General features: G+C 41.5%; 1 protein-coding gene across 3 annotated transcripts; it reads right to left on the reverse strand.

Moving 5' to 3' along the window:
- Window positions 1-6,916: 6,916 nt before the first annotated feature.
- On the reverse strand, window positions 6,917-14,321 carry LOC100972641 (HLA class II histocompatibility antigen, DQ beta 2 chain). 3 transcript variants are annotated; one of them, XM_057302477.1, is made up of 6 exons: window positions 14,163-14,321; window positions 12,463-12,729; window positions 9,653-9,934; window positions 8,575-8,685; window positions 8,083-8,106; window positions 6,917-7,285 (listed from the first exon to the last, which is right to left on the reverse strand). In XM_057302477.1, the coding sequence occupies exons 1-6, from the start codon at window positions 14,269-14,271 to the stop codon at window positions 7,272-7,274; spliced, it is 807 nt and encodes a 268-aa protein (XP_057158460.1). In that variant the 5' UTR covers window positions 14,272-14,321; the 3' UTR covers window positions 6,917-7,271. The 3 variants fall into 3 exon arrangements, with proteins under 3 accessions (XP_057158460.1, XP_057158461.1, XP_003808658.2); XM_057302478.1 differs by lacking the exon at window positions 8,575-8,685; XM_003808610.5 differs by lacking the exon at window positions 6,917-7,285 and having other exon boundaries at window positions 7,538-8,106; window positions 14,163-14,271.
- Between the last annotated feature and the right edge of the window lie 1,677 nt (window positions 14,322-15,998).

The following is a 15,998-nucleotide window of genomic DNA, read 5'->3' on the forward strand; positions in this document are numbered from 1 at the left end:
AACAATAATGATCCCAAATATATAAAATTAAAACTGTAGTATAAAAATGGTCACATGAAAATGCATGAACGTGCTAAGAACTTTTCTGCAATAGGATTTAAAATACATTTTATATAAATTTCAATGATTCATGAGCCAAGAACCCAGCATTCTGGAGGTGTGTGCATTTGTGTGTGTGTGTGCGTCTGTGTGTGCATGTGTGTAAGGCTTACATTGAATGGCATTATAACCAGAGTCATACAGAAATACACAAATGCTCCCCTATTTAGAATCCTTCCCCAAGAAATACTGAGGAAAGCAAATATAATGGTAGTTGGATTTTACTGAAAGAATGTATTCAAAAAGTATTTATATAATGTTAAAATAGCATAGCTAAAATTAGTTTTATAAAATAGAGCAAATATATCTTTTTATCAGCTAAAAGTTCAAAGTGAAATCATCATTATTATATTATTATATTATTATAAACAGTTATAAATCAGGCTGCATGATTTTAAATTAAATGATTCTTAAAAATTAATTGTTATCTGAATTATTTCAGATTACATACATAAAGTATGACTTCATTAATAGGTAATATCACATTGTTTAAATTTTACAAAATTTCCAGTCACAATGATTCATGCCTGTAATCTCAGCACAAGGTGAGGGTCCCTTAAAGCCCAGGAGATGGAGACCAGTCTGTAGTCCCAGCTAGCAGGGAGGCTGAGGCAGGAGGATTGCTGCTTGAGCCCAGGAGTTCGAGGCTGTAGTGAGCTAGGATCGACTGCACCACTGCACTCGCTCCAGTCTGGGCAACACAGCGAGACCCTGTCTCTAAAAATAAATAAATAAATGAATGAATAAATAAAAATTACAAAATGTAAAAATCATGTAAAATATTTCAGGTTTGTACTTACCACATACAAACTAGAGATATGAAGAATTAAACATTACAAATAAAGCACTTCACACACAGACTGGCCCATAGTAAGCAGTTTATAGAAGTTAACAAATTTGTGTTATTGTTATTTTCTGGAGTACAAGTCAAAATCCCATGATGAATGACACCACAAGGATGTAACCAACAAAATTCAGAATATGAGAAGTTCTACTAGATTAAATAAAAAGATTTCTCCAGCAAACAATTTGCAAAAGAAGTTAAAAATAGAGAAAAGAGAAGCTATACACTTGAAAAAGACTGAAGAAATATAGTAACCAAATGCTGAGCTTTGTCTAGATTCATATTCAAACAAAACATCTGTTAAAAATTTATATGAGGCAATCAGAAAAATTGACACTGAGTGTATTAAGGAATTATTTATCTCGTTTTAAATGTGTTAGTGGCATTGCTGTTATGTTTCTAAAAAGCCATGGTATTTTAGATTTTCACCATAAAAATGTATAAATGAAATATGATACCTAAAAATATCTTCAAAATAATCCAGTATGTGGCTGTATGATAACTGGGTGGGTTTACAAAATTGCTCATGAATTGATTATTGTTAAAGCGAGGCTGTTGATACATGAAATTCTTCTCTCTACTATTGCACACAGTTGAAATTTTCTGTAATACAAAGGTTTTTTTTTTTTTAATGTATTCAGGAAAGTCCCATAAACATAGGCAGACAAGCATTCTGTTTGAAGTTATGTTAGTTTTTCAGTTTTTCTCATTTTTATCATATTTAGGAAACCCTGTCCAAGGCCAGCCCAAGACTGTAAGAACCTCTCAGGAATGCAACTGTAAAGAATGTGTATGCAGGAACTAATAATAACAAAGGAAAGCAAAGTAATGCTTGCTTTATTATTGGCTGGACTAAGCCCCCAGACTTGTTTATATATTCACTAATTCATCAAAAATGCAAAAATGGTCATTGAGTACCAGTGCTATAATAAGTACTCATAGTTTGTTGAATGTTATTAAAATAATGTGAAAATAATTACATTCATTATCTTCATAGAACTTACACTCCAGTGGGAGGAAAATACATATATTACATAATTCCACAAACATAGTTACAAGGTCTGAAACATTTATAAAGAAAAAGAATGAGGTAAAATGAGAGAGTGTTGCACAGGAACCAGGTATAATTTGGGGGAGTTTAGAAGTGGCTTGAAGAAATGTATCTTGAGATGAAATAAGATGGTATACAGTAGGTAAAGGACAAGGTCAAAGAGGGCAGAGCAAATGTTTGAGAAACCCTTACAATATGAAAGAGAAGATGAGAATAAAATAACATGAAAATTATCACAGATTTAATAGAGAAAGTTCATGTAACAGCAAACAAGTTTAAAGTCATTCTAATTAGAATTCTTGATCTGTAAAAGTAATAATAGAATGCTAAAAACAATTGGAAAATTTAATAGAAAGATTGGAAAATTAAATCAAGAAAATCTCACAGTAATTTAAAAGGCAAAAAAAATGTAATATATGGTAGAAAAAATAAGATGGAGAACAGACCAAGGAAGTCCAACATCAAGTGACAAAGCTAGAGAGACCAACAGGGAAGATGAAGGGAGAAAATGATCAGAACAAATAATAAGGGAAAATTTTCCAGATATAAAGGATTTAATTCTTCCATGGAATAGTCTTGTCAGGTATTTAGCAAAATTAACAGACTCACTTCTAAATATCTCATTTTCAAAATTTCAGAACTTCAGGTGTTATAGAAAAGTCATAAAATATTCCAGTGGCGGAAACCAAAATGAAACAAACTGACAACAAACAAAATACTTCTATTATTAAGATAATGAGAAAGTCCTTGAAGTTCTAAAGGAAAATTATTTTTTATTAATAAATGTAGACCTTTTCAAAGTCACAGTCAGGCATGGAGAAAGAATAAAAATACCTGTGAATGTGAAAGGACATAAAATTTACCTACCATGCAGTTTTATACTAGAAATTGACTAAGGATATGACCAATTGAGATTGTTAATCAGGATATAGAAAGGTAAGGAATCCAGGAAACTGGGTTTAACCCAGGATCTCACTGAAAAGGGATCCTACTACAGCAGTTTCTTGGCAAGCAAAGAATACCTGACTACATAAGTGATATTTAGAAAGCGATAAACTTTTTTTTTCAAATTTAGAATTAAGCTGTGAGCAAAGCCCAAGGAATCTTATTGCTACAACAGAATGTCAATATTTTCAGCTTTGACAATATTGGGGAAAAAAAGAAGATGTAGATACTTCATTTTGGCAACTGGAAGTGTAAAGGAGAGGGGAAAGGGAGGGTAACAATGCCAATAACTTCATCTTCCAAGAAGGAGGGGAAGAGACATTGCCCATACTTACAGAAGTCACAAAGATCAATATATTTATTACAATCACAACTGGAAAAAGTATGTAAAATGACTCATGAATTAGAGCAAGGTTTTAGAAATTGGACTATTATTTCAGTTACAAAAAAAAATGGACTGTTATTCTTTGGCCTAAGCTATTCAGAAGCTGCAAGAGCCCCTCAGAGTTGGCCCAAATTACAGCAGGCTTTTATACTCCTATACTGACCAATCATTATAGGTGAGTTCCTCCTGGGAAGTTGGTCAAAATCCGATGAGGCAGCTTTTATCACCTAAGGCAATTCCGGGGCATGACTGACAGCTGAGGGCAGTCAGCCAGCAACATTCCCAGCAATGACAGAATAAATCGTTCAGTCTCAAAGGGAGGAGTTTAGGTACAGTGGAACAGCACTGACGACAGAAACACTGTTCTAGTTCCTGGGAGTACATATACATTCATGTGGAAGAAAACAAACAGATAAAATTCAGCATCTATTTAAAAATTAAAAATAAAACTACCACATGATCCAGCAGTTCCACTTCTGGGTACATATGCAAAGAAAATGAAATCTGTATCAAAGAGATATCTGCACTCCCGTGTTTATTGCAGCACTATTCACAATGGCCAAGAGATGGAATCAACCTAACTATCCATCAGCAGATGAATGGATAAAAAAAATGTGGTGCATATACACAATGGAATACTATTCAGCCTTATAAAAGAAGGAAATCTTGTCATTTATAGCATGGATGAACCCATTGGACATTATGCTAAGTGAAATAAGCCAGGCACAGAAAGACAAATATGACATGACCTAACTTATATGCAGAATCTTAAAAAGTCAAAGTCATGGAGGGGGTGAGGTGTGGGGAGAGGGAGAAAAAGGAATGAGATGTTGGTCAAAAGGTACAAGTTTCAGTTAGAGAGGAGGAATAAGTACTGAAGATCAATTGCGCAGCATGGTGACTAGTTAATAATATCATACAGTTGTCCCTTGGCATCCATGAGGGATTGGTTCTAGGACCCTTCCTGGATACCAACATATAAGAATGCTCAAGTCTCTTATTAAAAATGGCTTAGTTTTTGTACATCACCTAAGTATGTTTTCCCATATACTTTAAATCATCTTTAGATTACTTACAATACTTAACGCAATGTAAATGCTATGTAAATAGTTGTTATACTGTATTGTCTTTTAAGTTGAATTATTTGTATGTTGTATTGTTGTATTTTATCATTTTTTCCAAATATTTTCAATCCATGGTTGACTGAATCAGAGGATGCAAAACCCACAAATACAGGGCCAGCTGTATTGTATATTTGAAAATTGCTAAGACAGATTTTAAATATTCACACCACATAAAAAAATAAGTATGTGAAGTGATGGATATGTTAATTAGCTTGATTTAATCATTTCATAGTGTATACATATATCGAAATGTCAATTGTACCTTATAAGTACTCATAATTATTTGTAAATTAAAAATAATTTAAATTTTTTGAAATGTAACATTCTTAACTTTTTTTGTTCAAATAAAGTTTTCTGTTCTTTATTTTCAAAAACTTTTTTGTTTAAAAATATCATCTCAATCATCTCAATTTCTATTAACTCAATTGATTCACCCTATTAACTTATGAACTCTCCTCTGAAGTTAAACATTCCATGATTATTGAGAAGGGTAAAGTTAATGTGCAGTAAGATCTTAGCCCACAGTAAAAAACAAATCTCAGTGATGTCACTCAATAAAGAGACTTAATTCCACAGTTTCTCCAGTGACTCAGGTTATATGGAGTTTCCAACGTCTCATCGTGCATCTACTTGCAAGTTCCATTGGCTAGTATTAGTCAAATGATCCCAACCTAACAGCAGAAAAGACTGGGAGATGTAAAGAACCTTATGGCATATTGATGAGCACCATTGTCTCTGAAAGATATACTGATATTTCCTAAGGTAAGGACAAATGCTCACAACTGGCAGGTTGTTCTCTAGAACACCCACACACTTTCCTCCAAGTTATATGCTGACTAAGACTCAATTCTTCTTGTTAGCAAACTTATTTATAAAAAATGTACTTGTTACTTTAATTATCAATTAAAGATTATACTACCCAATGAAATCTGGGTGCAAAAAATAATTGTTTCTATGAAACTGTCAGTGGAAGAAAGGGAAAAAGACTTTGATCCTCTCATAACCAGGATGTGTTCAGTGTGACAATGTTGAACTGAATGTTCTAGAATCTGTGTTGGACTGCATTAAATACGGTCATAGGCTGCATGCAGCCCGCGGGCTGAGGGTTGGAAAAGCTTGTCTGCCTTAATGACAAACCCAGAGACTGACATGTAGACCATCTTCAGGGCTGAGCCCACATCAAAGGGGTCACAGTGTGTAGTGACGTCCCTCATAACCGGGAAGAGGGTGTCATCAGGAATGAACAGGTTACGATGTCAATGACAAAGGGAGCTCAGACAAGGAATGAGATGGCTGTGAACAGGTACCCCAACTGAGGGACCCTAGAACCAGAGGAAGCTCTGCCGTTTGACCTGTGTGCTCCACAAGAAGCAAACTTCCCCTACACCACTCTACTGTGAGGAGGCTCTGGAGGCTGAGGTGCTCCACATGGCTGGTGTAGACATCTGCACACTGGAAGTCATTTCCAGCATCAGAAGGATCTGGAAAACCCAGTCCTCATTCCTAATAAGAGGGATGAGCATGCTGGCTGGCAGCATCCCGTGCACAGGATGGTGTGTTTGGGAGGTGTGCATGTTACCCAGGCTTGGACAATCAGAATCTTTCCCCAAATTATTAAAACTCTGGTAGACACTTCAGAAACATATACAACAAAGACAGACACACATACACGCACGCACACACACTCACACGAAGAGAGAGATGAGATAAGCTGTGAGGTGATAAGAAAGATGCAGAAAATAAAGAGATGCAAAAAGAAAAAGAGAAAGAAATGCAGATAAATAGTGCCAAAGGATTACAAACATAGAGAAAGGCAACAATGCAGTGAAAGAGACACAAGAAGGGAACAAAGACAAAACTGGAGAGAGACACACAGAAAGAACTACACAGGGACAAAGAGACACACGGAGAGGAGAGGAGGATGCACAGATGGAACTATAACAGAAAGAGAAGAGAGAGATGAAGATCTCATTGAATATCTGGAACTAGTCACTTCTGAAACCAACATTCCTTGTAACATGAATCAAATATCTTTGGGTTGAGTGTCTATCATTTGGAACCAAAAATAGTACTTTCATTGCTGGTTATGCTTTCTTAAAAATAAAAATTAGTCTTGATTGATGTGACTTGCCAGCCAGAATATATTTGAAACATCAGTCACTATAGTTGTCCCCAAACAATTCCACCATGCTTACTTAGACAACACTCGCCAAACCGGAAGAGAGGCTGGGATGTCCTAAGGCCATTGCACTGAACATCAGTATTAAAGAACCATGAATGATGTGATGACTGAATTGATTTTCTGCCTCCTCTGCCTACCCTTACTTTGCACCCCAAGATGCTTTCAGTGTCTTTTCAAAGTACAACCCTCTTTCTAGCCATGGTTTGGCTGGGTCACCTCAAGGTATGTTCCTTCACTTGGCAGTGGTTTCCTACCTCTGCTTAGTTAAGGAAGTTCCAAATACAGATAACTCAGAATCAGGTTTAATTATGGGAAAAAGCACTAAAGTCAGGTAAATGATTTTATTTGTCATGCTTCTCTTGACAGGTCTGTGGGGGGAGAATGGAAACAGAGATGCCCCTTGGGGCCTGAGTAGACACAGCTTGCAGTGCACAGGCAGAGGCTCTGGGTCAGTGCAGGAAGCAGAGTCACCGCCAGTGCCTTGGGGTGGGGATCACAGAAGGTGACCTGTGGCTGCGTGAGCCACTGTAGGACTCTGACCTCAGTGGGACAGGATGACACAGGCAGCTAGGAATTCTGGGCAGGGGCAGGTGGGCATTACAGAAGAGTGATGACCAATCCCAGACAAAAGTCCTCAGGAGTCAGTGCAGGAGTCCTGGAGAAGAGAGACGAGGCATGATCAACACAGGGTACCCTGAGGGACACACCCTCTCCCGCAGTCCTCAGTTTCCTCTGCAGCATCAAACAGAGGATGCTGAGGTCCAGGGCATATTGTCATCATGTTCCCCAATATCTGTGTAAAGGTAAAATCAGCTCATGAGGACACAGAACTTCAGCTTGATGCAGATATGTGGAGGTGGGGGAACAGCAGTTACCCTTCTGGGTAATATGAAGAGTTTGATTTTTTTAGTAAATTGGGTGACACTTCATCTCCACCACTAGCAGCCTCTTTTAGTCACTGAAAATGCCTACAGGCAGTAGCTAACAAAATGTGGCACGAAGTGGGCATCACCCTACTATCTCACATTCAAGATGTGGCTCTGTCCCCACATTTCACAAAAAGATGCCACCAAAGTTAAGGCCTGGTTCTAGGAAACAATCTCTGGAGATTCGTAGAAACTGGCAAACTTCTCCCCTAAGTCTTAACCCTCATAGCAGCAAACAGGCCATGAACAGAGACCACTGTGCCCTGGAACACTCCGCTCATGCTCTTCTTTTTTTTTTTTTGAGACAGACTCTAGCTCTATCGCCCAGACTGGAGTGCAGTGGCGCCATCTTGGCTCACTGCAACCTCTGCCTCCTGGGTTCAACCTCCCAAGTAGCCGGGATTACAGATGCACACCACCACGTCCAGCTAATTTTTGTATTTTTAGTAGAGATGTGGTTTCACCATGGCTCTTCCCTCTTATGCCTGTGCCCTCTCCCCTGACTGGATCATGGCTGAAATATTACCTGCTGGTGGAGGCCCTCGAGGTCCTACAAAAGGAAGTTATACAGAGAAAGGTCTTGTTAAACAAACAACCACTATCTTACCCCAAAGGAAAATGACACATGTAGTTTAATTGGGGTTATATCCTCTTCCCTCCCATGTTCTTTAAGTCCTTAAGCACCCTAAGTTAAAATCCCCCAAAACAAAGGAAATTGTCACTAGAAGACAAGGAGGCCAAGGCTCTGACCCTCTTAATGGAGGAAGCTTTTAGAAAGGAGCCAGTGAGACGATGATGAACGGTAAGGATGCCCTGGAATAAGCTCTATCAGTCAGCTCTGGCAGCGCTACCATTCACCCAGTAAAATCAGATTCCAATGCCTCCTCCAATCTTGTCCTGTCTCCTCGCACTTCCTCTCAGGGTAAGGAGGAAAGAGCTACATCTAGAGACAGAACCTCTCTGAATAGAGGGTCTGGGTCACAGCCCATCTTCCCCATTTCCCCCTTGGGTTCCTCACCTTTCTGACCCCTGTGACGGATGATAAGGCCCAGCCCGAGGAAGATCAGCCCCAGCACGAAGCCTCCAACACCACTCAGCATCTTGCTCTGGGCAGATTCAGACTGAGCCCCTAAGGAGCAGAGCCTGAGTGTGAGTGTTTGTCCCCACACCCCATAATGTCCTTGGTACAGGAGGTGGAGATGTCAGGGGACACTAGTTCTCCAGTCTGACCACCCTAGGGAAGAGAAAGACCAGCCAGTAGGTCTTTGGACACAATAGGTGGGTGAGGGAGAGGAGGAAGCACACCCCTGCCCCTCAGGACTTCATCCATAACCTTAAACCCTAAGGCCCCAGTCACCAGCCCTAAGTCAGTCTCTCATAGCTGTCAGAGCTGGTTCTGGGGCTTTAGTAGTGTTGATATGGTTTGATTCTGTGGCCCCACCCAAATTTCATGTTCAATTGTAATTAACAATGTTGGACATAGAGCCTGGTGGGAGGTGACTGGATCATTAGACCAGATTCTTGTCACCATCTCCCTTAGTACTGTCATTACAATAGTGAGTTCTCATGAGACCTGGTTATGTAAAACTGCGTAGCACCAACCCCCTCTCTCTCATGCTCCTGCCCCTGCCATGTGAGACACCTCACTCCCTCTTTTCCTTCTGCCATGATTAGGAGCTTCCTTATGTCTCCTCATAAGCAGAAGCCACTATGCTTCCCCTACAGCCTCAGAATCATAAGCCAATTAAACCTCTTCTCTTTATAAATTACCCATTCTCAGGTATTTCTTTATAGTGGAGTGAGAAGAGCCAATTAAACCTCTTTTCTTTATAAATTACTCAGTCTCAGAGATTTCTTTGTAGCAGTACAAGAATGGACTAACACAAATGTGGAAAGTGATCTCCCTGGTATCTGGAAAGACAAAGAGATCAGGATTCATCTGATGTGCTCGCCATGGGGCAACAGGTGCTCTAGTCTCCTGTGATTCCCAGCTCAGTAGTGATGTCAGGGACAAGAGATGGGATGGGAAGGATCAGCAGGAGCTCTGCCCTTTGTCTTGTGGGGCCCACAGTAAAAGGAAACCAGTTTCCCCTTACGCCACTCCACGGTGATGGGGCTCTGGAGGCTGGGGTGCTCCACGTGGCAGGTGTAGATGTCTCCATGCTGGGGAGTTATTTCCAGCATCACCAGAATCTGGAAGGTCCAGTCACCGTTCCTAATGAGGGAAGTGGACACAACACCGGCTGTCTCCTCCTGGTCATTCCGAAACCACCGGACTTTGATCTGGGCTGGATAGAAATCTGTCACCGAGCAGACCAGCAGGTTGTGGTGGTTGAGGGCCTCTGTCCTGGATGGGGAGATGGTCACTGTGGGCTCCACTGAGGGCAGTAACAGACAGGGAAAGATATAGGAGTGAGATGTGAGACCACACAGCACGCCTGCTGTGAGGAAGGTCCCTCCTTGGAACCAGAATGGAAAGATACCTGGAGTCCAAGTCTTGGATTAAGGTTCCTTCAACAAATATAAATTTGACAATCACTGAGAATCCAAAAATAAACAACAGACCCTGGTTCCTGCCTTTATAGAACTTGCAATCTAGTAACAGAGACCAAAAAAATTGAATGTTATTTCAAAAGTTTGTAATATTTGAAGGAAAAGTAGGCAGGCCTTGAAAAAAACTAACACTGATCAAACATCATGTTTGCCCATAACTCAATTCCTTTATCTTCTCAGAGCGCTGCTCATGGTCAAAAATGACACACCTTTCCCTGCATATTTTATACATCTTAACCTTTACTTCTCTGGCCATTTTACTGCATTTCCTTTATTTCTTTAGTGTAAAATTATAGTAAATATTTAATGTATGCTTTATTTACTTGGTAATATGTTCTCTCATTTTCCTGCTTTTTCTTAATTTCCTTTTAACACTCAAGATAGTGTAATTACTAGCTGCCTACCCTACTCCATCCCCTTGCTATTGAGAATTACTTTCTTGTTCTGAAATCAGACATTATCATGTACGTTCTCCATAGGAAATATTCTGAGATCCATGCAGAGGTTGGTCTGGGTGAATGTGCCTGTAATGCAAACATATACATATAGCTGGGATTTGCTGAGGTCAGCAGGTAGCACCCCAATTAAATGGCACTTATGAGCCATTGTCTGGAAGGAATCTTGGTTTCTGCTTGGACTTGAACTTTTCTTTAGGCCCTCCTTCCTGGAGTCTGACTGAAATAACAGTCAGCTATGTGGGGACTTACAAGATTTGTTCATCTTAAAAAGACTGAAAGTAAAAATAAAGGGCACAAATTCATGAGAAAAAATGATAGAATAACTTTTATAGAAATAGACTTGAAATGGCAAAAATATAAATACTTGACAGCATTAGGATGTGGGTCAGAAGAAGGCAAGGAAGTTTTGTGAACCTGCATAGATAACACTGGGGTCAGACTAGGGATTGATTAATCAGTGAATTTTCAATGCCTTGAAAGTATCATTTTGTCCCATTAACAGTGAAAACAGGCAGGAATAGACCCATTGCTGCTTCTTGTCAAAATTGGCTTTAACAAGGCTTTACTTCCCTTAGGCTGTGTAGATGAGTATTGAAGAACATAAAAGAATGCTGTGTATTTGGGGGAGGCTTCAGGTCCTGGTGCATAATTGTGGGTTGATTACTTAAAGTGTTTATCATGTACCAATATTACGATATATAAAGTGGCGATGCTAATCTCTAATGCACAGGTAACTGTGCTATTAAATGACATAACTTAGATGGTGTTTGCTAAGGCAATTGTCTAGAAATAAGTGCTCACTAAGTGGGTAAAATTGACTTTCAGAATGTTTATCCCTGAAGTGGATAGTGATGGGGGGAGTGAGAAAATCTACTCCAAAAGCAACCTGAAACTATTTTTATTCAATAATTTAGTGGCTTCAATCTATGTATTCCAAAGCTTCTGCTCTTTTCATTGTGCCATTTGTTCAGCTTTTCTAAGAAATTAAAACTGCCTTATAACACCATTCAAGCGTTGTTTTTATTTTCAGCAAACACCTTTTTCCCCAGACTGCATTCACAAACCTTACTAAGATCCAAGTCAATAAGAGTTTAAAGCATTAAGCAAAATAATAGAAAATAATTGATAAAGTCCATCTTTAAGGCTCTATTTATCCTCTGCTTTCCCTTGAGCCTAAGTGGATGGGCAGCTGAGCACATTTATTCATTAATTTAACAGAAGATCATTGAGCTCATACCACATGCCAGTCCACGAGTCAGGTACTAGGCATGCAATGATTAAAACACTCTCACCTCAAAGAGTTCCGCCATGAATGAGAGCCGTTTAAGAAAACAGAATTACGATGAATAATAATTTGAAGCCAAAAGTTAAAATATCTTATTTCACAACTGTAATTGCTGGATGCCCTGCGCGCAGTTGTGGAGCAGCCCTAATTCCACCAGGCCAAACCTGAAGCTTCCTGCGGTGCGAGCTGTGCAAGTGGGCCTTGCTGGGTGGGGCAGTGCTAGTGGGGCGGGCGGGCAGGGGAAGAGGGCGGGCATTCGGGGCAGAAAGAACTGCTTAGCGAAGGTGAGGCACGAGTAGGCAAACGCATAAAGCACGAGGCAAGAACATGCAGAGCAGAGGACAAGGCCGATGGACGGGGAGGCTGGGGACACACTGGGCAGCCTAACCCAACCCTGCAGGGAACTAAGGGATGCTTTTGTGCATCCCCCTGCTCTGCCCTAGATCCCCGCCCCTCCGATACTACCCCAGCCTCCAAATCCCCGCCACCTTCCTGTACCCTGGGATGGACCAGGGCTCGGTCCCTGAGGCCACGCCGTCCTCGCCCCTCTGTGCGCAGAGACTCGGGCCCCGGCCAAGGGTGAGCACCGCGGAAGGACGACGAGGCTCACCTTGCCGCTGCAAGGTCGTGCGTAGCTCCGCCTCGTAGTTGTGTCTGCACACCTTGTCCACCGCGGCCCGCTCCTGCTCCAAGAAGTCCTTATAGTTGTTCCAGTCCTCGATGCTCCGCCCCAGCTCGGTCACCGCCTGGAACTCCCCAACGTCGCTGTCGAAGCGCCCGTACTCCTCGCGGTTATAGATGTATCTGGCCACACCCCGCACGCGCTCTGTCCCGTTGGTGAAGTAGCACATGCCCTTAAACTGGACCAAGAAATCCTCTGCGGGGAATCACTGCGGGTCAGTCAGGCCCCAGCACGGCCCTAGCCCCAGCCCCCAGCCGGACCGCACCCTTCAGCCGCTGCCCTGACCCGGCCAGCAGCTGCGAAACCCGTCCACGCGAAATTGAGTTCTTGGCTGGGCCCGTGCCTCGTGCTCCGGACCTGGGATCCTCGAGGCATCTCTGCCCCAGCCCTGCCCGCCCTCTCTGAGGGCCTCGGGAATCCGCCTTCCTTTAGGGAGGTAAGAGGGAAAGCCCAGTCCCTGCCTGAGCCTGTGAACCAAGTGAAGAGGGCAGTCGGACCGATTCGACATTGACCTCTGCTCTTAGATCAGGGCGTTCTCGCATGAAATCCCATTTTCCATGGAGCTCTTGGGAATCTCAGAGACAGAGTTATCCACATAAATTTGAGAGTTCAAGGGAATAACGAGAAAGGTTCAGGAATTAAGCTTGTTCTCATCCTGATGTAAGTATTCTCTTGGTCCCTGGGCAAGAGACCAAGTAAACCCATGCCTGGATTTACTCTCTTTCTGCTATACCCGCCCAAGTGCCCTGTGAGGTTCACTCACTTCTGTGTTAGAAAGGACCTACACCTCCGGAGTCCTAGAAGGAAACATTTATTCATGGAAAGAGCCCAAGCTTTTGAATTCTATAGGGTCCAATTAAACTGAGTCAATCATCAGCTTGGGCAGGTTACTTAACAGAATATCCATATCACAAGTATAATTACGTAAAAGGAAAATCATGATACCTACACATAGGATGTTAGGAGGAGTGAGAGAGGATTTATAGAAAGTACTGTCCTGTGTCTGAATGGAGTGGTTTCTCAATGTGTATTATTTCCCTTCTTTACCTCCTCCTTTCCATCATACTAAATTCAGTCCACCATCAACTCAGGTCCCTGAATCCCACTCAAGTCACCTTTTGCCCATAAATCAGTGAAACCCAAAGTAAGACTCCCTGTCTGTGGTCATCCAGCCACCTTCCCTCAGTACTAAGAGTTTGCCTCCACAAACTCTCCACTCGAGTCAGTAGTATAGACTCCTTTACCTCTAATACAGAGACTACAGACACCATTGCTGCCTTTCATTTTCCTAGTGCAGAAAAATCCTACTGTGTCTTTGGGGAAATGCATATCTTCAAAAATCACTCCACGGTCACTTTGTCCTGTCATGGGTAGTGAATGCACACTTTGTCTCCTCTTTCCTCTCTCCTCCTTCAGGTTTAAACCTGTGGGATTGGGGTTGGATTATCCTCACCTCACCCATTATAAGGTGGAAATAAAAATGCAACATAGCTCTATTTCCCAAAAAGAATAAATGGTGATAAAAGACTGTGTTCTGAGATCATGGAGATCACCATCCCCCATACTCCAACCCAAGGAGAGCCTGTTCCCACAGTGGTGGCTCTCAAGAGCAGCTGCCCTGCACTTACTGGGAAAGTCTCTGGCCTCAGCCACTGGGGTGCTCAGCATCACCAGCATCACGGTCACAGCTGCTGCCCAAAAGCCTCCAGGGATCTGCAGAGCCATCTTCCAAGACATAATTGAGACCAAGGAAAAAGCAGTGGTAGTCAACACAGCTCAAACCTAATGGATCTTATGTACCCGCCGGAAAGAATAAAAACCTCTGGATGTTTCCATGTGTGGTAGGATTGGGGAGTCCCTAGGAAAGGAACCAATCAGCACTGGAGCTGAAGGACCTCATCTGCCTCTGGGCAGACATTTTTCTGTGAAGATTCTCACTCCAATGCCTGGCACTGTTTCTTCTTCAAATTGCACTAGATGAACATTTGAGGTGAAGATTTCTGAATAGCTGAAGATTGAATGGCTTAGGGGTTTTAAGGAGCAAAAGACAAATGTGATTCAAGAGTAGACATCTTACAACCTATTGTTCTTATACTTGGGATTTTTAGTAGGGCAAATTAAGTGAGGATCATATTTCAGGGAACAGAAAATTGTCACAGAAATGTTCACTTCTATTAGACACTCTGAGGAGCCTTAAGTTTTGGTGAGAAGAGCAAAGTTCTTAGAAGGAAATGATGGTGAGTTGCAGTTCTACCACTAATGTGCTTTATGAGAGTCAACAAATTACTGAACTCCTTTTCACCCCCAGGCTTCTCTTTGCAAAATGTGGATCATGTTTTATGCATTTTACATCTAGATCTTCACATATACAAATTTAACATTAATATGACTAGTTTAGTATTACAAAAGCCTCCTCCACTGTTATGTGTAACTATCAGGCTAATAGGAGCAACAAGAAAAAAAAAAGGTTGACACCCAGCCCTACTGGCAAGTGATTCTTTATTATGCAAGAAGGTATTGCATTCATGATCTTTGAGTGAAAGTATTTGTTGACTTTTCTCTTGTAAGTTCTTCAGCTGCTTAAATCCTCCCTGAACCATGAAACAGGTGCATCTGATATGAGCAAAGGCACAATACACAAATTTTACAGTATTCAGACACCGTCACATTTAGTTTTGAGGATAGAGAGCAAAAGCTATGAAGAAGAATTTCCTGGGGGCTGAATCTCCTGGGGGCTGAATCGTATTAATGATGGAGCAAATGTTTAGTTACAGGTCATATTGGGCCAGCCCTAAACATCAAATCCAAAATGGCAGAGGTACCAATGTGTTTTTATAAATAAATTTCTTACTTATCAGGCTTACGTTGCCCATGGCTAGGGATAGTACTAATGGCTATAAAGCAATTAAAACAATGCCTGACAAACATTACTGGTAATCCTAACCAAGACAATAAATATCTCCACCTCTCTTCTTGTCTCCCTTCCTCCCACTCTTCCCTGTATATTAGTAAAGTAGAAGATAGAGAGGATCTAAAAGCAGAATATGTTTACCAGGTAAAAAGAAACAGGGAAGAGACAGTAGCAAGAGGTTTGCAATAGTGGCACATGAAAGCATTGAGCCACTCTAATATTCTGTATTATTCTGTGCATAGGTTTAGATCACCTGAGACTGGGAACGTTGTTACTGGGCTTCTAGCAGCAGTGGTGTACTCAGGATCAGGGTAACCCCCAGTCTAAGGAGGGTCTCCACTGGTGCGATGGAAGCATAAAGGAGGAACATCAAACTCAGACCTAGAACGGAATTGGGGGCAAGAAAGAATAGGCAGAGAGGAACCTGAAGATGCCCTCAATGTCCTCTCAGTCCCCACCCCAGCGTCCCTCAGAATAGAGGCCTCTGGCCCACCCCTTCTTCCTGTTCAAAGGGAGAAACTTCCCTCAGGTTTATTCTGGGGCTGTGAGGCAA

This window comes from Pan paniscus, chromosome 5 (genome assembly GCF_029289425.2).
Source record: "Pan paniscus chromosome 5, NHGRI_mPanPan1-v2.0_pri, whole genome shotgun sequence".
Lineage (NCBI taxonomy): Eukaryota > Metazoa > Chordata > Mammalia > Primates > Hominidae > Pan > Pan paniscus.